This window comes from Xiphophorus maculatus, chromosome 3, assembly GCF_002775205.1.
Source record: "Xiphophorus maculatus strain JP 163 A chromosome 3, X_maculatus-5.0-male, whole genome shotgun sequence".
NCBI classification, from domain to species: domain Eukaryota; kingdom Metazoa; phylum Chordata; class Actinopteri; order Cyprinodontiformes; family Poeciliidae; genus Xiphophorus; species Xiphophorus maculatus.
In genome coordinates this window covers 16,512,326-16,527,927 of record NC_036445.1, presented here as the reverse complement: position 1 = coordinate 16,527,927, position 15,602 = coordinate 16,512,326, and the positions used below count along the sequence as shown (strand labels likewise).

Here is a 15,602-nt window from a genome sequence, read left to right as displayed (position 1 = left end):
AGTCATTAGTGTCATTTGCTCTTAGAGCCTGGCGCTTCCTGTTTGCTTTCACTTCATGGTGGTGCTGAGCTGGAGCGGTGTAAACGTGTCACGCATGCATCCACCAGATGCTGTCTGAAAATAAATGCACAAGCATCGACACGTTTCGCAGGCTCTAGAGCTAAAAGCTGTTGTCTAATATGTCTTCCTGATGGCTCTCGTTGGACCCAAATCCTTTCAGATGAATAATTCATCGGGAGTTTGAATAATCCACTCTGCATCAAACACTTAGTCTGCGGCCCGGCTTCCTCTCTCTCCCCCCCGCCCCTTTTTCACACTGGACCTTCATGTTTATTAATAGGCCGGAGAACAGTCCCATCAGACTTCTCGGGTTTCAGCGCAGGCTCATCTCTCATCCAGCCGCTCGTTTCTCACTGTGGCGGAGATGAGAGATTTATCTAGTCAATGTGCAAGAATGGCTTACAGCAGTGGCCATGTTTCACACCGTCTGACCATGTAATTCTCAGGTTTTATTACAGCACTCTTTCAGTCACGAGCTAACTAAAGGCGTTAAGAATAGCCGATCAAAGGAAAGTATGATTGATGTTAACACTCCAATAATACTCTGACAGAACAATAAATAATGGAGGGAATTATGAAAGAAACAAGACCTGGGTCAAAGTGTTACTCCAGAAATTAAAGGGGCAAATTGTTATTTACTAAATAAAAATGGCCAAGCATGGGCCATGCCTGCAGAGAATTTAAACTTGGAAAAATGAGCCAAATATAGAGCTCATTTATATGAGCTCTATATAGAGCTCATTTATATGGGCTCTATATAGAGCTCATTTATATGGGCTCTATATAGAGCTCATTTATATGGGCTCTATATAGAGCCCATATAAATGAGCTCTATATAGAGCTCATATATATGGGCTCTATATAGAGCTCATATATATGCTCTATATAGAGCCCAATAAAGCAATACCTGCTTTATTGGGAACTAATAAAGCAGGTAAATATTATGCTTACAAAAAGTCAAATATCCAGAAAGAATCAGGTCTCGTAGCTAGAAGAATGTGTGGCTGCAGAGTACTTGGTTGAAAAACCATTTATTTAAATATCAGTTGGACTTTATGTATGTATTTCAGCTTAAATCTGTGTGATGGCTGCAGTTACAGCCACACAAATGTGGTAATATTCACTCTCACCACACGCAATAAGTTCATTTCACTTATATTTGGATTTCTTTAAGTTTAGGATTTAATTTACAGAATAACTGGTTTTGTTTAGAAAGCAACACATCACAGTGTATTCTAGAATAAGTGCGCACATTTTAGTTTATATTGTTGTGTTTTGCTTGATTTAATCTTTGTTTTGTTTCTGAGTTTAAGTGCTGGCTGCCCAATCCTTAGGAGAGCAGAGAGGTGGAGAAGGGGTGGAGCAAGCCAGCTGAGACTGCAAATTGGTTCACACCATTACTCATCATCCAGAGGGGGGGAATGGGATTTGCTATGTTAGTTTCAGTTAGGTTTCTGTGTATTTTCCCCTTTGAGTTTTGTATGTGGCCTGATCAGCCAGTATTTAAGTCCCCTTTTGTCTCTGTTTGGGAGGTCTGTTTTTTGAGTTAGTCTGAGTTGATGTCTGTTACTTTGACCTCTTTTATGGGCCCAAATTTTGTCATTTTTTCTATTATTTACCCAAGTTTTGTTTTGGGTTAAATAAAAAACAATTATTTTTGACTTTGAACCGGTGCCTGGCTGTTCCTTAACTGCTCGGTCCATCACAATCTGTAACTGACTCTACTGATTCGAGAAAATCCCAACAGGTTTCACTTGTGCACCCAATTCTTGCTTTTAGGGTTTGGTGACCTTTATTCTGTCAGTTGCCAGAGACGACAGGTTACAGAGAGAGAACAGGAAGACGCACAGCGGACAGCCTGAGATAATCATTACAACCTGGAAAAGTAAAATGAATCATTAAACCCAAACGTTTAATTTGACATTCCTGCTGTTAATGACTACACGTTTCTGACTGGAGGTGCACATTTTGGCATAGGTGGGAGAAAAGAGTTGGCAGAGATGAACTGCAATTATTGGAAAAATGCAAAGTTTGTGGTGTGTTTGCGCAGAAAAATCAACACACTCCTCGAGTTCTTCTGTAAACCTTTTCACCTTTATTTTCTACATTTGGATCAGCTCAGTGTGGAAGCCTGGACATGTCAGTTCTTTTTAACCCCGCTCTCTCCCCCCCCCCCTGACATGGGAACAAATGATACACTCCCTCGGTCTCACTATCAAAAACATCGTCACAGTCACTCTGAGGCTCAGATATGAAAGTCCAGTCGATGGCCTCCTCTCTCTCTCTCTCGCTCTCTCTCTTTCGTGTAAACCCTTCCTCCACTGGAGGAAGCTGAAATGTTTCAAACTTTTACAAAACGACTCCAGCTCTGACGTACAGCAGCAGGAGTGACAACACAACAAAAACAACAACAACAAAAAAAAAACACAGTATGATGGTTGAAATGATAATGACATGGTTCAGTTGTCTGAGGCTGAAATATGAATGTAGAAATACTGCCGGTAGACTTGCAAAAGAAAAAAAGAAAAAACGACATGATTATGAATTCAGATATAATGTCAGATATATTCTCGTCGCTCCACTGTTATTTTCTCACTGCTTAATTTTTCTAAAACACCAAATAAACGCTGCTTATGCATCCTAACAGCAGCTGGACCGCTGAAAAAGTGAATATGCAGACATGAGACGTGCTCAGCTGTATGGGTTCTTCCAAAAACAAAACAAAAATCAAGTTTGACCTAGTAAACATGGAGCTGACAAACTGGGAGAAGTACTGAAGAGAAGCACATTCATACCTGCACAGATTCATCCAACACACTCCACAGCAGAATAAAAGCTCTTGGAGTGTATTTTCTGAAAAAGGTCGATGTGGGAAAAACGTTTGCATCTAGATCACCAATAAATAGTCGATTTATTTCAGTAACTCAATCTTGTTACACACAGTTTTTCTTACTTTTTATTTGAATGATTACGGTGTTCAGCTAATGAAACCCCCCCCAAAAATTCAGTTTCCCAAAAGATTATAATATTACGTCAAACCAACCACAACATAGGGAAGACGGCTGACTGGATTGTTGTGTAGCAGAGCGACGCTGACAGCCTCCATATGGATATGCCACAAAAGCTCATTACTAAAAACAAGCTGACTGTTCCAAGCATATTAATGGAAAGTTTAGTGGAAGGAAAAACGTGTCAGAAACATCTCAGGCTTGACAAGGCTACGAAGTAAAACCTATAATTTTTTTGTGCGATTCATAAAGTGAGGAGTATCTACAGGACGTAAGCTGTTCAGAAACTCAGAGGAGTGGAAAAAAGCCCTCTTCTCAGATTAAATAAAAGTTTGGATTTCATTTAGGAATCAGGTCCCCAGAGTGATGAGAATCCAAGTTGGGAAGTTTCCACAATCAGCAGTGATTTGGGACTCTACTCTCATCTGTTGGTCCATTGCTCCAAGTCTAAAGTCAGCACAGCTGTCTATTAGGAACTTTTAGAGCCTATCTGTCATGCTTCCCATTGAAAAGGTTTATTTCATTTACCAGCAGGACATGGTCATAAGTAATCTGTGGAGAGTTATTAAGAAGATGAGAAACATCAACGTAGGTGAGATGAGAGCTGCCAGTGTTCACAGGCTGGCTGCCTCCGTGCTACGCTGCATTGATGCATGATTTTCAATAAGCAAACGCTCTGCTGTAAAAATCTGCTTTTTTGGTTCAACATAATATTTTAATTCCCAGAGACTTTGGGGTTTTATTAGCTGTGAGCCCGAAGTATCAAAAGTAACATTTGATTTAGTCAACATGGTAAAGGAATCTACGCTATCAGAGTTTCATTTTTGAAACTGAATTACTGAAATATGTTTTATGATATTCTTATTTACTGCGATGCACCTGTACGAACTGCCTTTTACAGAGAGTGTGTGGCTTTGTAGTGTTTCGTAGGAGAGTTTCTGATGGTTAAACACTACAGCAGGCAGAAGGTATCAGATAAATATAAAGTAGCTTGTTGTGTTTTTTGCGTGTGCGTTGGCTGTACGTTGAACATCCTTAAAAAAAAACTAAAAGTTACTGACATAAGTAGAAACAGAAAAGGCATGTAAAAACTGGACATAGAAATCTGAAGATATCACAAACATATTTCTATACCTCTACATTTCTGCTGTTGGCAGACATCGGGTTGAGTTTTCTCTCTCTTTTTTTTTTGTTTGTTTATATTACGTTCCCTCCCTTGGAAAATCCTCAGCTTGGATGCTTCAGTCTGTAAGATGAGATACCGAGATGTAACACCAGAGGGGGACATACACTGCTGCAAGACTGCAGGGAGGGGTTTTGACACGTCCACACGCACAAGACGTAATCTCTCTCTCACACACACACACACACACACACACACACACACCCCAACATGCATCCTTCTTCATAAGAGTTCATGTTCAATGTCCGTTATAAAATTAAATAAAAAAACAAACAGGAACTTAAGGAAAGCAAAAACCAAATGTTCAGGCCCCCCCTTCTAAAAGCATACATTCATCTCGGGTCAAACAGACAGATAAGTGCGCGCACACACACACACACACACACGCCCACCCATGCACACTGATCGCAGGCAGTCAGTAAACGTTAAGTGATGAGCTGAGGGGAAGCTGTGTGCAGAACCTCGACTCCACGGTTCTAGAGCCAGTCACTCTTAAAATCTCTTCATTAAAAAAAACACCAAAAGAAAAGTAAAACAACAGATATGGTCTCTTAGAGGGAGTCTCTACAGTCCTCTCTGTTCGCTCTGAGGAAGCTTGAAGACTCTCCGTCCTCTGATCTCTGGCAGAGGTAGTACCGTCCCATCCGTCCTCCTGAATCCCCTCCGGGGAAGTCTCTGTCCTCGTGCCAGAGTTGAATAAAACATGCCCGCTCGTCTGACCGCTCGCTCTGGGCTGCTGTGTGTGTGTGTGGGGGTGTACGTTTGGGAGTGTGCGGAGTGCGGTCAGAAGACCTCGGGTAGTGTGACGTTGCGAAGCAGCCACTGTTGGGAACGTGAGTGTGTGCAGTCTCTGACACTGGGCACCTGGCTGTCCTCCTCGCTGGCCTTGTCCAGGCACTGGTTGCTGTTGACGTGGACCAGAGTCAGCTTCTGCACAGACAGAGGGCGGTAAAGGAGCACATGTGATCCAGCTACAGAATACATTTTTAAAACTAGGGAAGCAAACAATTAATTGACTTATGACTGATTGTCGATTAATTGTTTATTAGGTTAAAGTCTGTGCCAATCGATTAACTAATAACATTCGCTTAGACCTTCTTTTAGTATTGTAGTTTGGCTGCCATCCAGAAGAGGCACTGCAGGTCATCCTCAACCAGAGAGATTGATACAGAAATAAAGATGGCCGAGCCATTACCAGAACGGGAAAGAGAAATGGTCTGACAATCAGCTGACAATATGTTAAAATTTCACTCTGTTTTTTTCTTTCTTCAATTCAGCTTATTAAGACAATCGACTCATTTGATACAAGGAAACGCTCAGGTTTTTAAGAAAACTGACACGTATCATTTAATTGCTAGTCAATCAATAAGATCTACCAACTTTAGATTTATTGTTTTCATTAATCAAAAACTTGCATCCTGAGTTTGAATCCACACAATTAAGTGCATAAATCTGAATGTTGCACAGCATCTAGATTCCAGTCTCTCAGTCAAGTTGAGCAACGTGTCAGAAATCTCTCCCCACTCACCACAGGATCGTATTCCCACAGCTGGTTGCCTTTAAGGTGATGACACTTGAGCATCATGACGGGTCCGTTCAGCTTGGAGACGTCTAAACACAAGTCATCTGTGCGGATCTCCTTGTTGGCTGTGTAGGAGAAAACCTGCAGGTCACACACACACACACACACACACACACACGCACACACACACACACACACACACACACACACACACACACACACACACACACACACACACACACACACACACACACACACACACACACACACACACACACACACACACACACCGGTGTTTTAAGGAGCTTATTTTAAGCTCATTTACAGGTTCAGAACCACAGTTTGAGCTCATAGGGTTAAATGTTAACAGGAAGCATCAGGTTTACTGTGACATCATGCAGGCATCTGCCTGACTTTAGCTTTAGTCTCATTGATGTTTCACTCCCAAAGGCTCTCGGTTCAGAAAGTCCTGAAGAAGCTCCAGGAAGATCGGACTCAGTCCTGGAGCTTACAGGAGTTATTTCAGGTGATGGAAGAACATTGAAATAACTCAAATCACTGCTCTATAAAATACGCTGGTGTGATACTTTTAGTCACGAATAAAGCCTAGCAGAAGCCTTCGAACTTGTTGTTCACGTCAACAACCAGTAATAGCAGTCAGTCTGCCTTGAGTCATTGTCCATTTGAAAAGCCCCAAGCTTTAACGTCCTGCATGATGTTGCTTTAATATTTACAAATAATGTTCTTTCCTCATTATGCCATCTATTTTATAAAAGGCACCAGTTTGTCCTGTTGAAAAAACAGCCCCACAACACGATACTGTCACCACCGTACTTCACAGATGGGATGGCGTTTCCAAATATACTGCTCAAAAAAATAAAGGGAACACTTAAACAACACAATATCAAACTTCAAGTAAATCAAACTTCTGTGAAATCAAACTGTCCACTTAGGAAGCAACACTGATTGACAATCAATTTCACCTGCTGTTGTGCAAATGGAACTTTGTACAGAACAAAGTATTCAATGAGAATATTTCTTTCATTCAGATCTAGGATGTGTTATTTGAGTGTTCCCTTTATTTTTTTGAGCAGTGTACGTTCTCCAAAGATGAAAGACTTTGTTTCTGTGTGCATTTGCAAACTGCAATCTATCTTTTTATGTTACTTTTGGAGTAATGGCTTCTACCTCGAATTCCCTTTCAGTCCCTGTCGGTACAGGACATGTTTCACTGAGGATAATGACACTGCCTCACCAATTCCAGCAGCGTCTTCACAACGTCTTTGGCTTTTCTTCTGGGATTGATTTGTACATTTTGGACCAAAACACGTTAATCTCTGGGACACAGAACCTGTCTCCTTCCTAAGTTGAATGATGGTTGGACATTCCCTATTATGTTTATATCTACGTACGTATGATTTTTTGGAAAGGTTAATGCAGCTTCACTGGACTTGTGACGCTCCACAATTCTCTTCCAGATGTCTTGGCTGATTTTTCCAACTTTCCCATGATGTTACACAAGGAAGCAGTGTGTACAACATACGGCTGTTAAATACATAAACAGAGGTGCCTCCAATTAATTAAAATGTGTCAGTTAACCAATCAGAAGTTTCCAAAGACATGACATCATTATCGATGCCTTCCCTCATTGTGTAATGGGACAGTAATTACTCTGTGTGTAAACTTCTGATTTTTAAGACATTAAAAGGTAGATCACGGACAAATTCTCCAATTATTGTGGCATTTAGCAAAAAGAAATTATTTTAACGATTCTAACTAACCTAAAACAACAGAAGTTTGGTCTGATTTAACTTCAGACAATGAGGAAAAAATGGTGTTTGTATCTTTCCTTTGGTGGCATGTAAACGTCTGGTTTCAACTGTATCCCACAGACAAACACAAAGTTCATTGTCATGAAGAGGAAGTGAAAGAACACGGAGTCAGTATTTAACAGAATCACCCTTTGCCACAGTTACATCTGCAAGATGCTGCAAGATCTTCAGTCTGGTAATTATGTTGTAAATAATTGCTAAAAAATGTTTCTGGTTTCCACAATAAATCTTGTGCACATTTATTTTCAGGACTTTTTTTTTTTTTTTGCTACAGCAGGAACTGCTTACTCACCTGGTTGCCTCCCATGCCGTGGCAGTTGAAAATGCCAACCTTCTCATTTTCCTTGCGGGCCATGTTGTCCAGGCACTGGTTGGTCTCCACGTTACGGATCTGAGGCAAACCCACACAGATCAAAGTGAGGATCACCTACTAACGCAGTGTGGACAGTGGCGCAGTCTGTGTGTGTGTGCATGTGGGCGTGTACGTCAGTGAGCGTACCTCTCCCAGCGAGTAATAGTGCCGGGGGATCTGGGAGTCAGGGTAGACGTTCTCCAAATACCAGCTGAAGGGTTTACACTGGAGCTTTTGTCTCAGAGCGGTGCGAGTTGAGATGTCACCGTAGTCCACCTTGGTCACACCTGGAGACGCAAACACAGACATTCATGCATTAACGTGGAAAACTGCCTGAAGGCGGTCATGACTGCTGAAAAGTTACTTTGCATGAAAAGTTTTGCTTGTAAACAAAACACATGACGTGTTCTTAATAAATCTTGTCATCCAGGCACATTGGACTATTAAATACAGTCATGAGTTACGCTAACTAACATCACAGACTGAGCACACAATCCCCACAGTGAAACATGGTGGTGGCAGCATCATGTACCGCGAAGCTGAAGATGGATGTGGCTAAACACAGAACTATCCTGGAGGAAAAGCTGCAAAACACTTAAGACTGGAGAACGATCAAAAATATACACCTGAAGCTCCAATGAAATGGTTTATATCAAATCACATTCATGTGTTAATTAATGGTCAAGTCGAAGCCCAGACCTAAATCCAGTTGAGAATCCGAAGAAAAGCTTTTAATTAGTATTCAAAGATGCTCCCCGTTAAATCTGAGTTTGTGCTATTAAGCACAAAGAAATGACAAAAGCCTCTGATTCCAGATGTGCAAAGCTGGTAGAAACATCCTCCTGAATACTTGCAGAAAAAGCAGGGTTGAAAAGAACTGAATTAGTCAGCAGATTAAAAATGCATGATGCACTTTTTCGATTTCACCATCTTAATTTTTTTTTAACACAGATATTTCTTTCCTTCCCTTCATGTCACATTTATGCACAATGTTGTGTTGCCATATAAAAACCCAATGAAACTCAAGTAGGTTTGCGGTTGTGACAAATGTGAATATGTTTATAAGTCGCAGTGTCTTAACCAGAAGCAGGCATTCTGAAAACGTCCTGTGCGTTTAAACAAGAAAGTAGTAATAAAAATAATGAGAAACCTTATTACCATACTTTTTATGTTTAATGTCATGTTGAAAGCAACAACATTCAAACACCTGGGTTCCAGCATTTCTGTTTTTCATGACTTTATTTGGACAAGTGAGAGTGACAGGAGTCCTGGAGCCTCCAGCGAGGTGTAATCCATGAGATCAGAGTTTTCTTTCTTTATTCTGTCATGTTTCCATGACAGCATGGATTAGTCTGACAGACCTGCCATGTTTGTGCAAGAAAACATATGCAATAAAAAAAAGAAATACAGACGTGCGTTTGCAGAGAGTGCAAAAGCGGAGATGTAATAAAAAGCAGTGTATGTAGAGCACGTTGCACTGCCTCAAAATTACAGAGGAAGGCGTTCTTTATTACGTTTTCTGAGCACTAATCTTTTGGCAAATGTCTGCTTTCCAGTAAGGTGAGTGCAAGCAGTTCAGAAATCATGCCATGATAAAACTATGCAAATATCAGAACGACCTGGTGAGAATGCTATTCCCTTGAAGTGATTGGCTGCGTTCCTTTCTGCAGGTCTCTCTATCAGCCTGATGATGCAGACAGACGGCTGGAGGAGCCTAAGCTCCCGTCCATCCCTCGGGATATCAGGACTGTCTTAACTTCAGCTCCTCTCTTCCACACTTCCCTCCTGTCTCGCTTGTTAAAATACTGATACATTAATAATCAGTAATAAAATATTAATGGTCCAATGAGCCTTTTCACTGCCGACTGTATAACTGTCGGCTGACCGCAGGAACAGCTTCCTGTGGTTCCCGGCAGCATCCCATGCCAGCTGACGCTGGAAATTCAACCTCGTGTTTATTTCCCAGTCACCGTGCCAATCAGGAAGAGGAAATGTTTTTGTTTCTGTTTGCATGTGTGCCTGTGTGTGTGTGTAAGAGTGTGCGTGTTTGGTAAGTTTTTAACTAAGTGCATTTAACAAACATGTCAAACACACATGTGTGTCACTAGTTCTTATTTTAATGAGGAGGCTGGCTTTCCACAGATGGCATCGCGCAGTTCAGAGCTAAAACCTGGAGAGTTACCACGCTGCTGGGCCGGTTCAAAGGTTTGAGCCAACGGCGGTGATGTAATGTTCTTGCTTTGCATTAACTTGGATATTTTAGACATAAAACACTGAAAACATCTCCTTAAAACACAAACTGAAATAAATCTAATAGCCTCTTAAGCAGAGGTGGGTAAGCAGTACAATATTGCCAACAATACTGTATTATTATCATTCTCTGATAATAAAAATGAACTATGATAAACCGACTATATTGTTGGGGGGGTTCAAATAAGTCTTGCACTGTTGGTTGCACCGTCAACGTAGCATCACAAATACTGTGTTTATGTTTTAAAATAATTATTGTGCTCGTTTCAGGTAGCACTACTTTAAGCAATCGGTGCAGAGAAGTAACCTATTTGACCTTTCATCGGGTCACCCAGTCCATTTTCTTTATCAACTTTGAGTAAAAGAGTTAAAAAGATGAGCACCTTTTAGTGCTTTGGTCAGAATGCAGTAAATTTATAGAGTAAAAAACTACTGGAGACTGTAAAACTCCATTTTATTCTAATGAGGCTTAAATATTGCGATACAATACTGTTCTATATGTATGTATTTGTTTTATTCCAATGATTTCGTTTTTGTCTTTGACAACTTATTGAGTCTAGTGAGAAATACCACTGACTGTGTCGTGAGAAGAGCTCAAACGGTAATAATCAGAGAAGCAAATATCATGCTGTTATTGGTTTGCTTCTAAAAAATATAATTTTCCATAAGAACAAATTATAAAATAAAAAGAATTTGTAAGTCATATGAAAACATTAAATGTCTTCATTAAATAAATGGCTTATCTGTTGGTAAGGAACTGACTACATAATCTCTTGGTTGAATATTTTGAATTTATTATCTGGGTAGTTTATTATCTGCGTCTGATCAGAAGGATCAGCTTAAGGTCCTAATCACGCATTTCTGACCACATTTAGCTCCCAGTATCTGTGCTGATCCTCCTGCTTTTGGATGTGTGTCATGTCCACCCAGTACTGCTGTTGGAACTGGTTGTTCCAACAGAGAACAACTTGTTTTTGAAAAACCTCAATGTGGATTGAAACCATTTTAAAACAGAAATTGAAAGCATTAACAAACCTAACAGTTCCTCTATTTCTCAACGTCAGAGTTCGCATTTTTCATATCAAAATTTCCCACTTGCAGTCATTTTTTTACACTCGTACTATTTCAGGTCTCAATGCACTTTTAACAACATTTGTAAAGTATGTGGAGGACTTCTGGTAGGTATTACATAAATATGTAATAAGAACCACGGACAGGAAGGAAGACTGGAAGAAAAAACAGGATGGATGGAAAAACAGATTCATGAACGGGTCGATAAAGCTGTTAGCTGGTAGGATTGGGAATTAAATGCGAAAATATACATTTTTCCACACGTTTTCTTTGCCCAAACATATCCCAAGTTGTAAAATCAAAGATCATAAAAACTCAGCAAAGACTACAGAAGCATGGCAGCAAGTTTACTCAGCTAACGTTTCTGGTGTTGGAGCCACAGAGAAGACGACAGATGCTGAAGGATTTCAAGGTTGTATGGATTTTAAGAACTTTTGCACAAGTTTCTGACTGACACTAATGAGGTAAATATTTAATTTTAAACGACTCGAATCAGAGAGAAAAACCTTTGATCCGGTCATATTGGCCACAACATATTGTACCATTACAGGACCAGTAGTATAGTAGAATGATTTATTTTGTCATAAAAAAAATAACAAAAGTGACAAAACATAGTTTTCTGTCATTTTACTTTTGGGCTGCCTCCCCGTTTTCTGTGTGTGTTTGTGTGTTCAGGTAAATAGATCCTCTGTAGCATGAAATTACTTGCGGCCACACATCTTGCGCCGCTCGCCCCCCACCACCACAGTATCACACCGTCACCAGGTTAATGGATTGATCACACCTGCCACAGAGATTAACCTCCACACACGAGTTCCTGCGTGCATATCTTAATGAACACAGAGACGCACGCATCGCATGACTCACCAGGAGAGATGATGTAGAAGAAGTTCTTGAACTCATCCATCCAGACCTCTGCCAGGCGGCGGTTGTTCTTGTTGATGATCTGCCCCGTTCCTCCGGGGAACGTGTAGGGCGTTGCCTTTCTGAACACGTGGCCCACGTGAGAGCATGTGACGATCTCCAGAGTCCCTCCACACTGCCAGATCTGTGAGGGAAAGGTTTGCAAAATGCTGTAAACCATGTTAAGGCTTCACGTTATGGTTATTTTAGGAATCAACTAATCTGTTGATCTGATGATTCATTGAATACAAAAAAGAAGAAAAAAAGACATGGCACATTCTACAGGTTTTAACCATTTAAAATCCACAAACCCTTTTTATACAATATTATGAATACATTAACAGATGTAATTAAATTCATTTTCTACATACAAAAATAATTTGTTTTGTGCCTAAAATTAATGCAATATCATCATTCCTTTAATAAATTTGAACCACGTGTAGATAAAACATAATTACATAAAAATATGTTTTTATCTTAAGTGTAAAATATATACACATCTTTGTACAGTTTAGGTTTAATTACTGCTCAGAATATGTTTCTTTTTTCACTAAATGGCATTTTTTTAGTCCGACACTCCAGTTAGCGATTAATCGATTACCAAATTAGTTGACGATTGTGTCAATAATCTGATGAATCGCTTCAGACCTAAGCTACATGTACTGACTGTTGAAACGCTGGAGTCTGTGCTCGAGCTGAGTCTGAGATCCAGTCAGGATGACACCGTGAACCGTCCAGAAGTTGTGCCAGAACAGTGAAAAACGGAGTCATGTTACTTGGCTGCGTTCGCTCACTCTGAAAGAGATTTCCAGGTTTTCTCCGCCCCAGATGTCCATGCCTGCGTCATACGTGCCGATCTCCTGAAAATAATCCCTGTCTATGGAGAACAAGCCGCCTGCCATGGTGGGAGTCCTGGAGAGAGGAATAAATTAAAGAGTGAGGCTGGTTCGTGTCACTTCATTCCCCAGCAGCCTGTTTTCTAAAGGTCACTCAGTATCTACAGATCCCATCAGAGCTTTATATTTCAGCCCCTGTTCTTTACTGTCTTCCTGTTATTTTCCATTTGTCTTCTTTCTTCTGCTGCGGCCTCTGGTGTTGTGATGGTTGTGTCAATGTTTAATGGCCTCAGTTCTCTTCCCCTTCACAACCCCGTAACACAATAGCTTCACTTTTTTTTCATAGAAGAGGCCTGTTTTCTTCTTTCAGTTAACATCCTAAATTCAGTTGGGAAAAAAAACTAAACAAAAAAACAATACATCCCACAGAAATAAACCCAAACGAAATGGCTGGAGAATAAAAAGCTGGTAAAGAAAAAGATTAAAGAAGATTTTAATGCTAAAAAAGCAACTGTGGGAGTGTAAAGAGGTGAAGACAGTATATTGAAGGGCTTCCTTTCACCAAATAACACAAAGTTCTGCAAACTCTTCAGTGCAAAATTAAATCAGAGGTTTTTTTTTTTTTTATGAGATTCAAACACACAACAGTAAAACAAACAACAGGCACTAAATTAAAGGGGAGCTCTGATCCTGAATAAAGCCGTTTATCCAAACAGAGTCTGTCACGTTCATAAAAGCGGCTTTTACAGCCCTCCGCTTATCAAAACACTGATGTCCACAAATGCTGGCAGCATAAAACGACCACAAAAACTCCAGACAGAGACAGGCTTTGCAGTGTGAACTGAAATAGATTATTATTCTTGTCTGGAGGAGTCACAGTAGCATGATACTAATATTTTTTGTATTAGAAAACCTCAAAGTCATTTTTCTTTTTCATGCTGCTGTAAACAATTGCGACTTTAGTTGCTGAGATTTAGACTTTGATGATGCTCGTCACACTGCAACAGCAAAAACAAACGCTACAATTTTCTGTGGATTAGCTACTGGAAAGAAGATCTTTTCAGCTTTTAAGTAACACGTTCTGCATTATTATTGGTTTATAAATCCTCCCCTTCTTGCAGAACCGATTTACTTCTGATTTATGACAAGGCTTTAACTAGGCCACAGAAACAAACATATTTTTACTTTTGCGGTGGAAAGGTGGCGGTAACAGCATCCAATCAATAAGAAAGTCTCCCACTGATGCCATTTTCTCCGTCTTCCAGCTGCATCATGAAAGCTGAGCTTATCTGAGCAGATGCAAACTACGGTACTTTAGAAGTTCTGGGCCTTTTTGTGACCTTCTGGATGAGTCGGAGTCTCCTGGGAAGGTTCACTTGATCCATGGTTTTTCTATTTGTGGATAATCGTCCCTTTAGTGGTTTGGAAGTCTGTGACAATTTTACATTTTAAGGATTTTTTGGAAGTTGAACAAATTACAGACAAGAATGTGATGCTTATAAATAGTCACCAAACCTCAGAAATACATAGTTTAACTGTTTGTTTAGTGACTTTTCAATTTTATGAGATTATATGGAAGTTATAAACCTTTTTTATAATCAAAGTGAGACATTTCACAGTTTCATCAGCGATATTTCTTTGGTTAGTGTCGTCTCACTTCAATAAAAAAAACAAACAGTTTTAAGTAACAAAGCCTCACTGCTGTGTGACAGAATGGGGTTCGTCTCCTAATGTGAAATAATCTTCTCTGCCCTGACACCGCGACCCATTTTTCTACATTTTAGGCCACTTACGATACACCCTTAGGAAAATTCTGCTAAGCAGAACGGTGGAAAACAAGCAAAAACAAGGGCGCTGCAAGTTACATAAGATATATTATCTGAGTGACCTTGAAAAGTGGCGTCAAGCAAGCTTAGAAACAAGAGCAGGAAGCGCAGATGACAGACAGCAAGAAATAAACTCTTGATTTCTGCTTCAAGGTCTAAAGTGTGAGAGGCAAAGCAACAGGAATAATAAAGCGACAAAGAGTTCAGCTGCAAAACAAAGTTCAGGGCGTTCATTCTGTGCTGCTGCCCTGAAAGCATCTCATGATTAAGCATGTCCAATTGATTTGCTACATACAACTGCTTCACACAACTGTGAATGCCTATCAGCAACATTAAAGCTTATGCAGTGTGTTACTCCAAATAGCTGATGAATGGAAAGCAAGAAGGATTTGAAGTGTCTGGCTATTTTATTTGGTCTCTTAGGGAAAATCTTTTCACACATGATTCAGCAGAGAGGTCAGACTCAGCTGCACAGAAACAGAACAAAAAGCCTGATTTCCAGTAGTGAAAATCTACTAGAGGAGCTGTGGCGTGTACGGCTCCCACACCTGACGGGTAGCGTGCGGTCTCCTTTGCGGCGGTCCATCTCCCTCTGGGGTACGGGGTACCAGCGGAAGTTGAGCTTCCAGTTGAAGCCTCCGTATGTCATGTCGGACCCCGCCATGTACTCGAACGTATCGTCGCTGATGACGTCGATGATGGGGCACACAACTGTTTTCCTGGAGGAGCAATCAGACAAACAAAACAGGTCGCACAGAG

General features: G+C 40.4%; 1 protein-coding gene across 1 annotated transcript in view; it reads right to left on the bottom strand.

Moving 5' to 3' along the window:
- Positions 1-2,140: 2,140 nt before the first annotated feature.
- The window catches only part of galnt1 (polypeptide N-acetylgalactosaminyltransferase 1), a 61,883-nt gene continuing 48,421 nt past the window's right edge, over positions 2,141-15,602 (bottom strand). The window contains exons 8-14 of the mRNA XM_023331086.1: positions 15,392-15,562; positions 12,976-13,093; positions 12,146-12,326; positions 8,105-8,244; positions 7,898-7,996; positions 5,780-5,914; positions 2,141-5,181 (exon numbers count right to left, since the gene is read on the bottom strand). Coding sequence (XP_023186854.1) covers positions 5,035-5,181; positions 5,780-5,914; positions 7,898-7,996; positions 8,105-8,244; positions 12,146-12,326; positions 12,976-13,093; positions 15,392-15,562 — 991 coding nt within the window. The 3' untranslated portion in view covers positions 2,141-5,034. The remainder of the gene's footprint in view (positions 5,182-5,779; positions 5,915-7,897; positions 7,997-8,104; positions 8,245-12,145; positions 12,327-12,975; positions 13,094-15,391; positions 15,563-15,602) is intronic.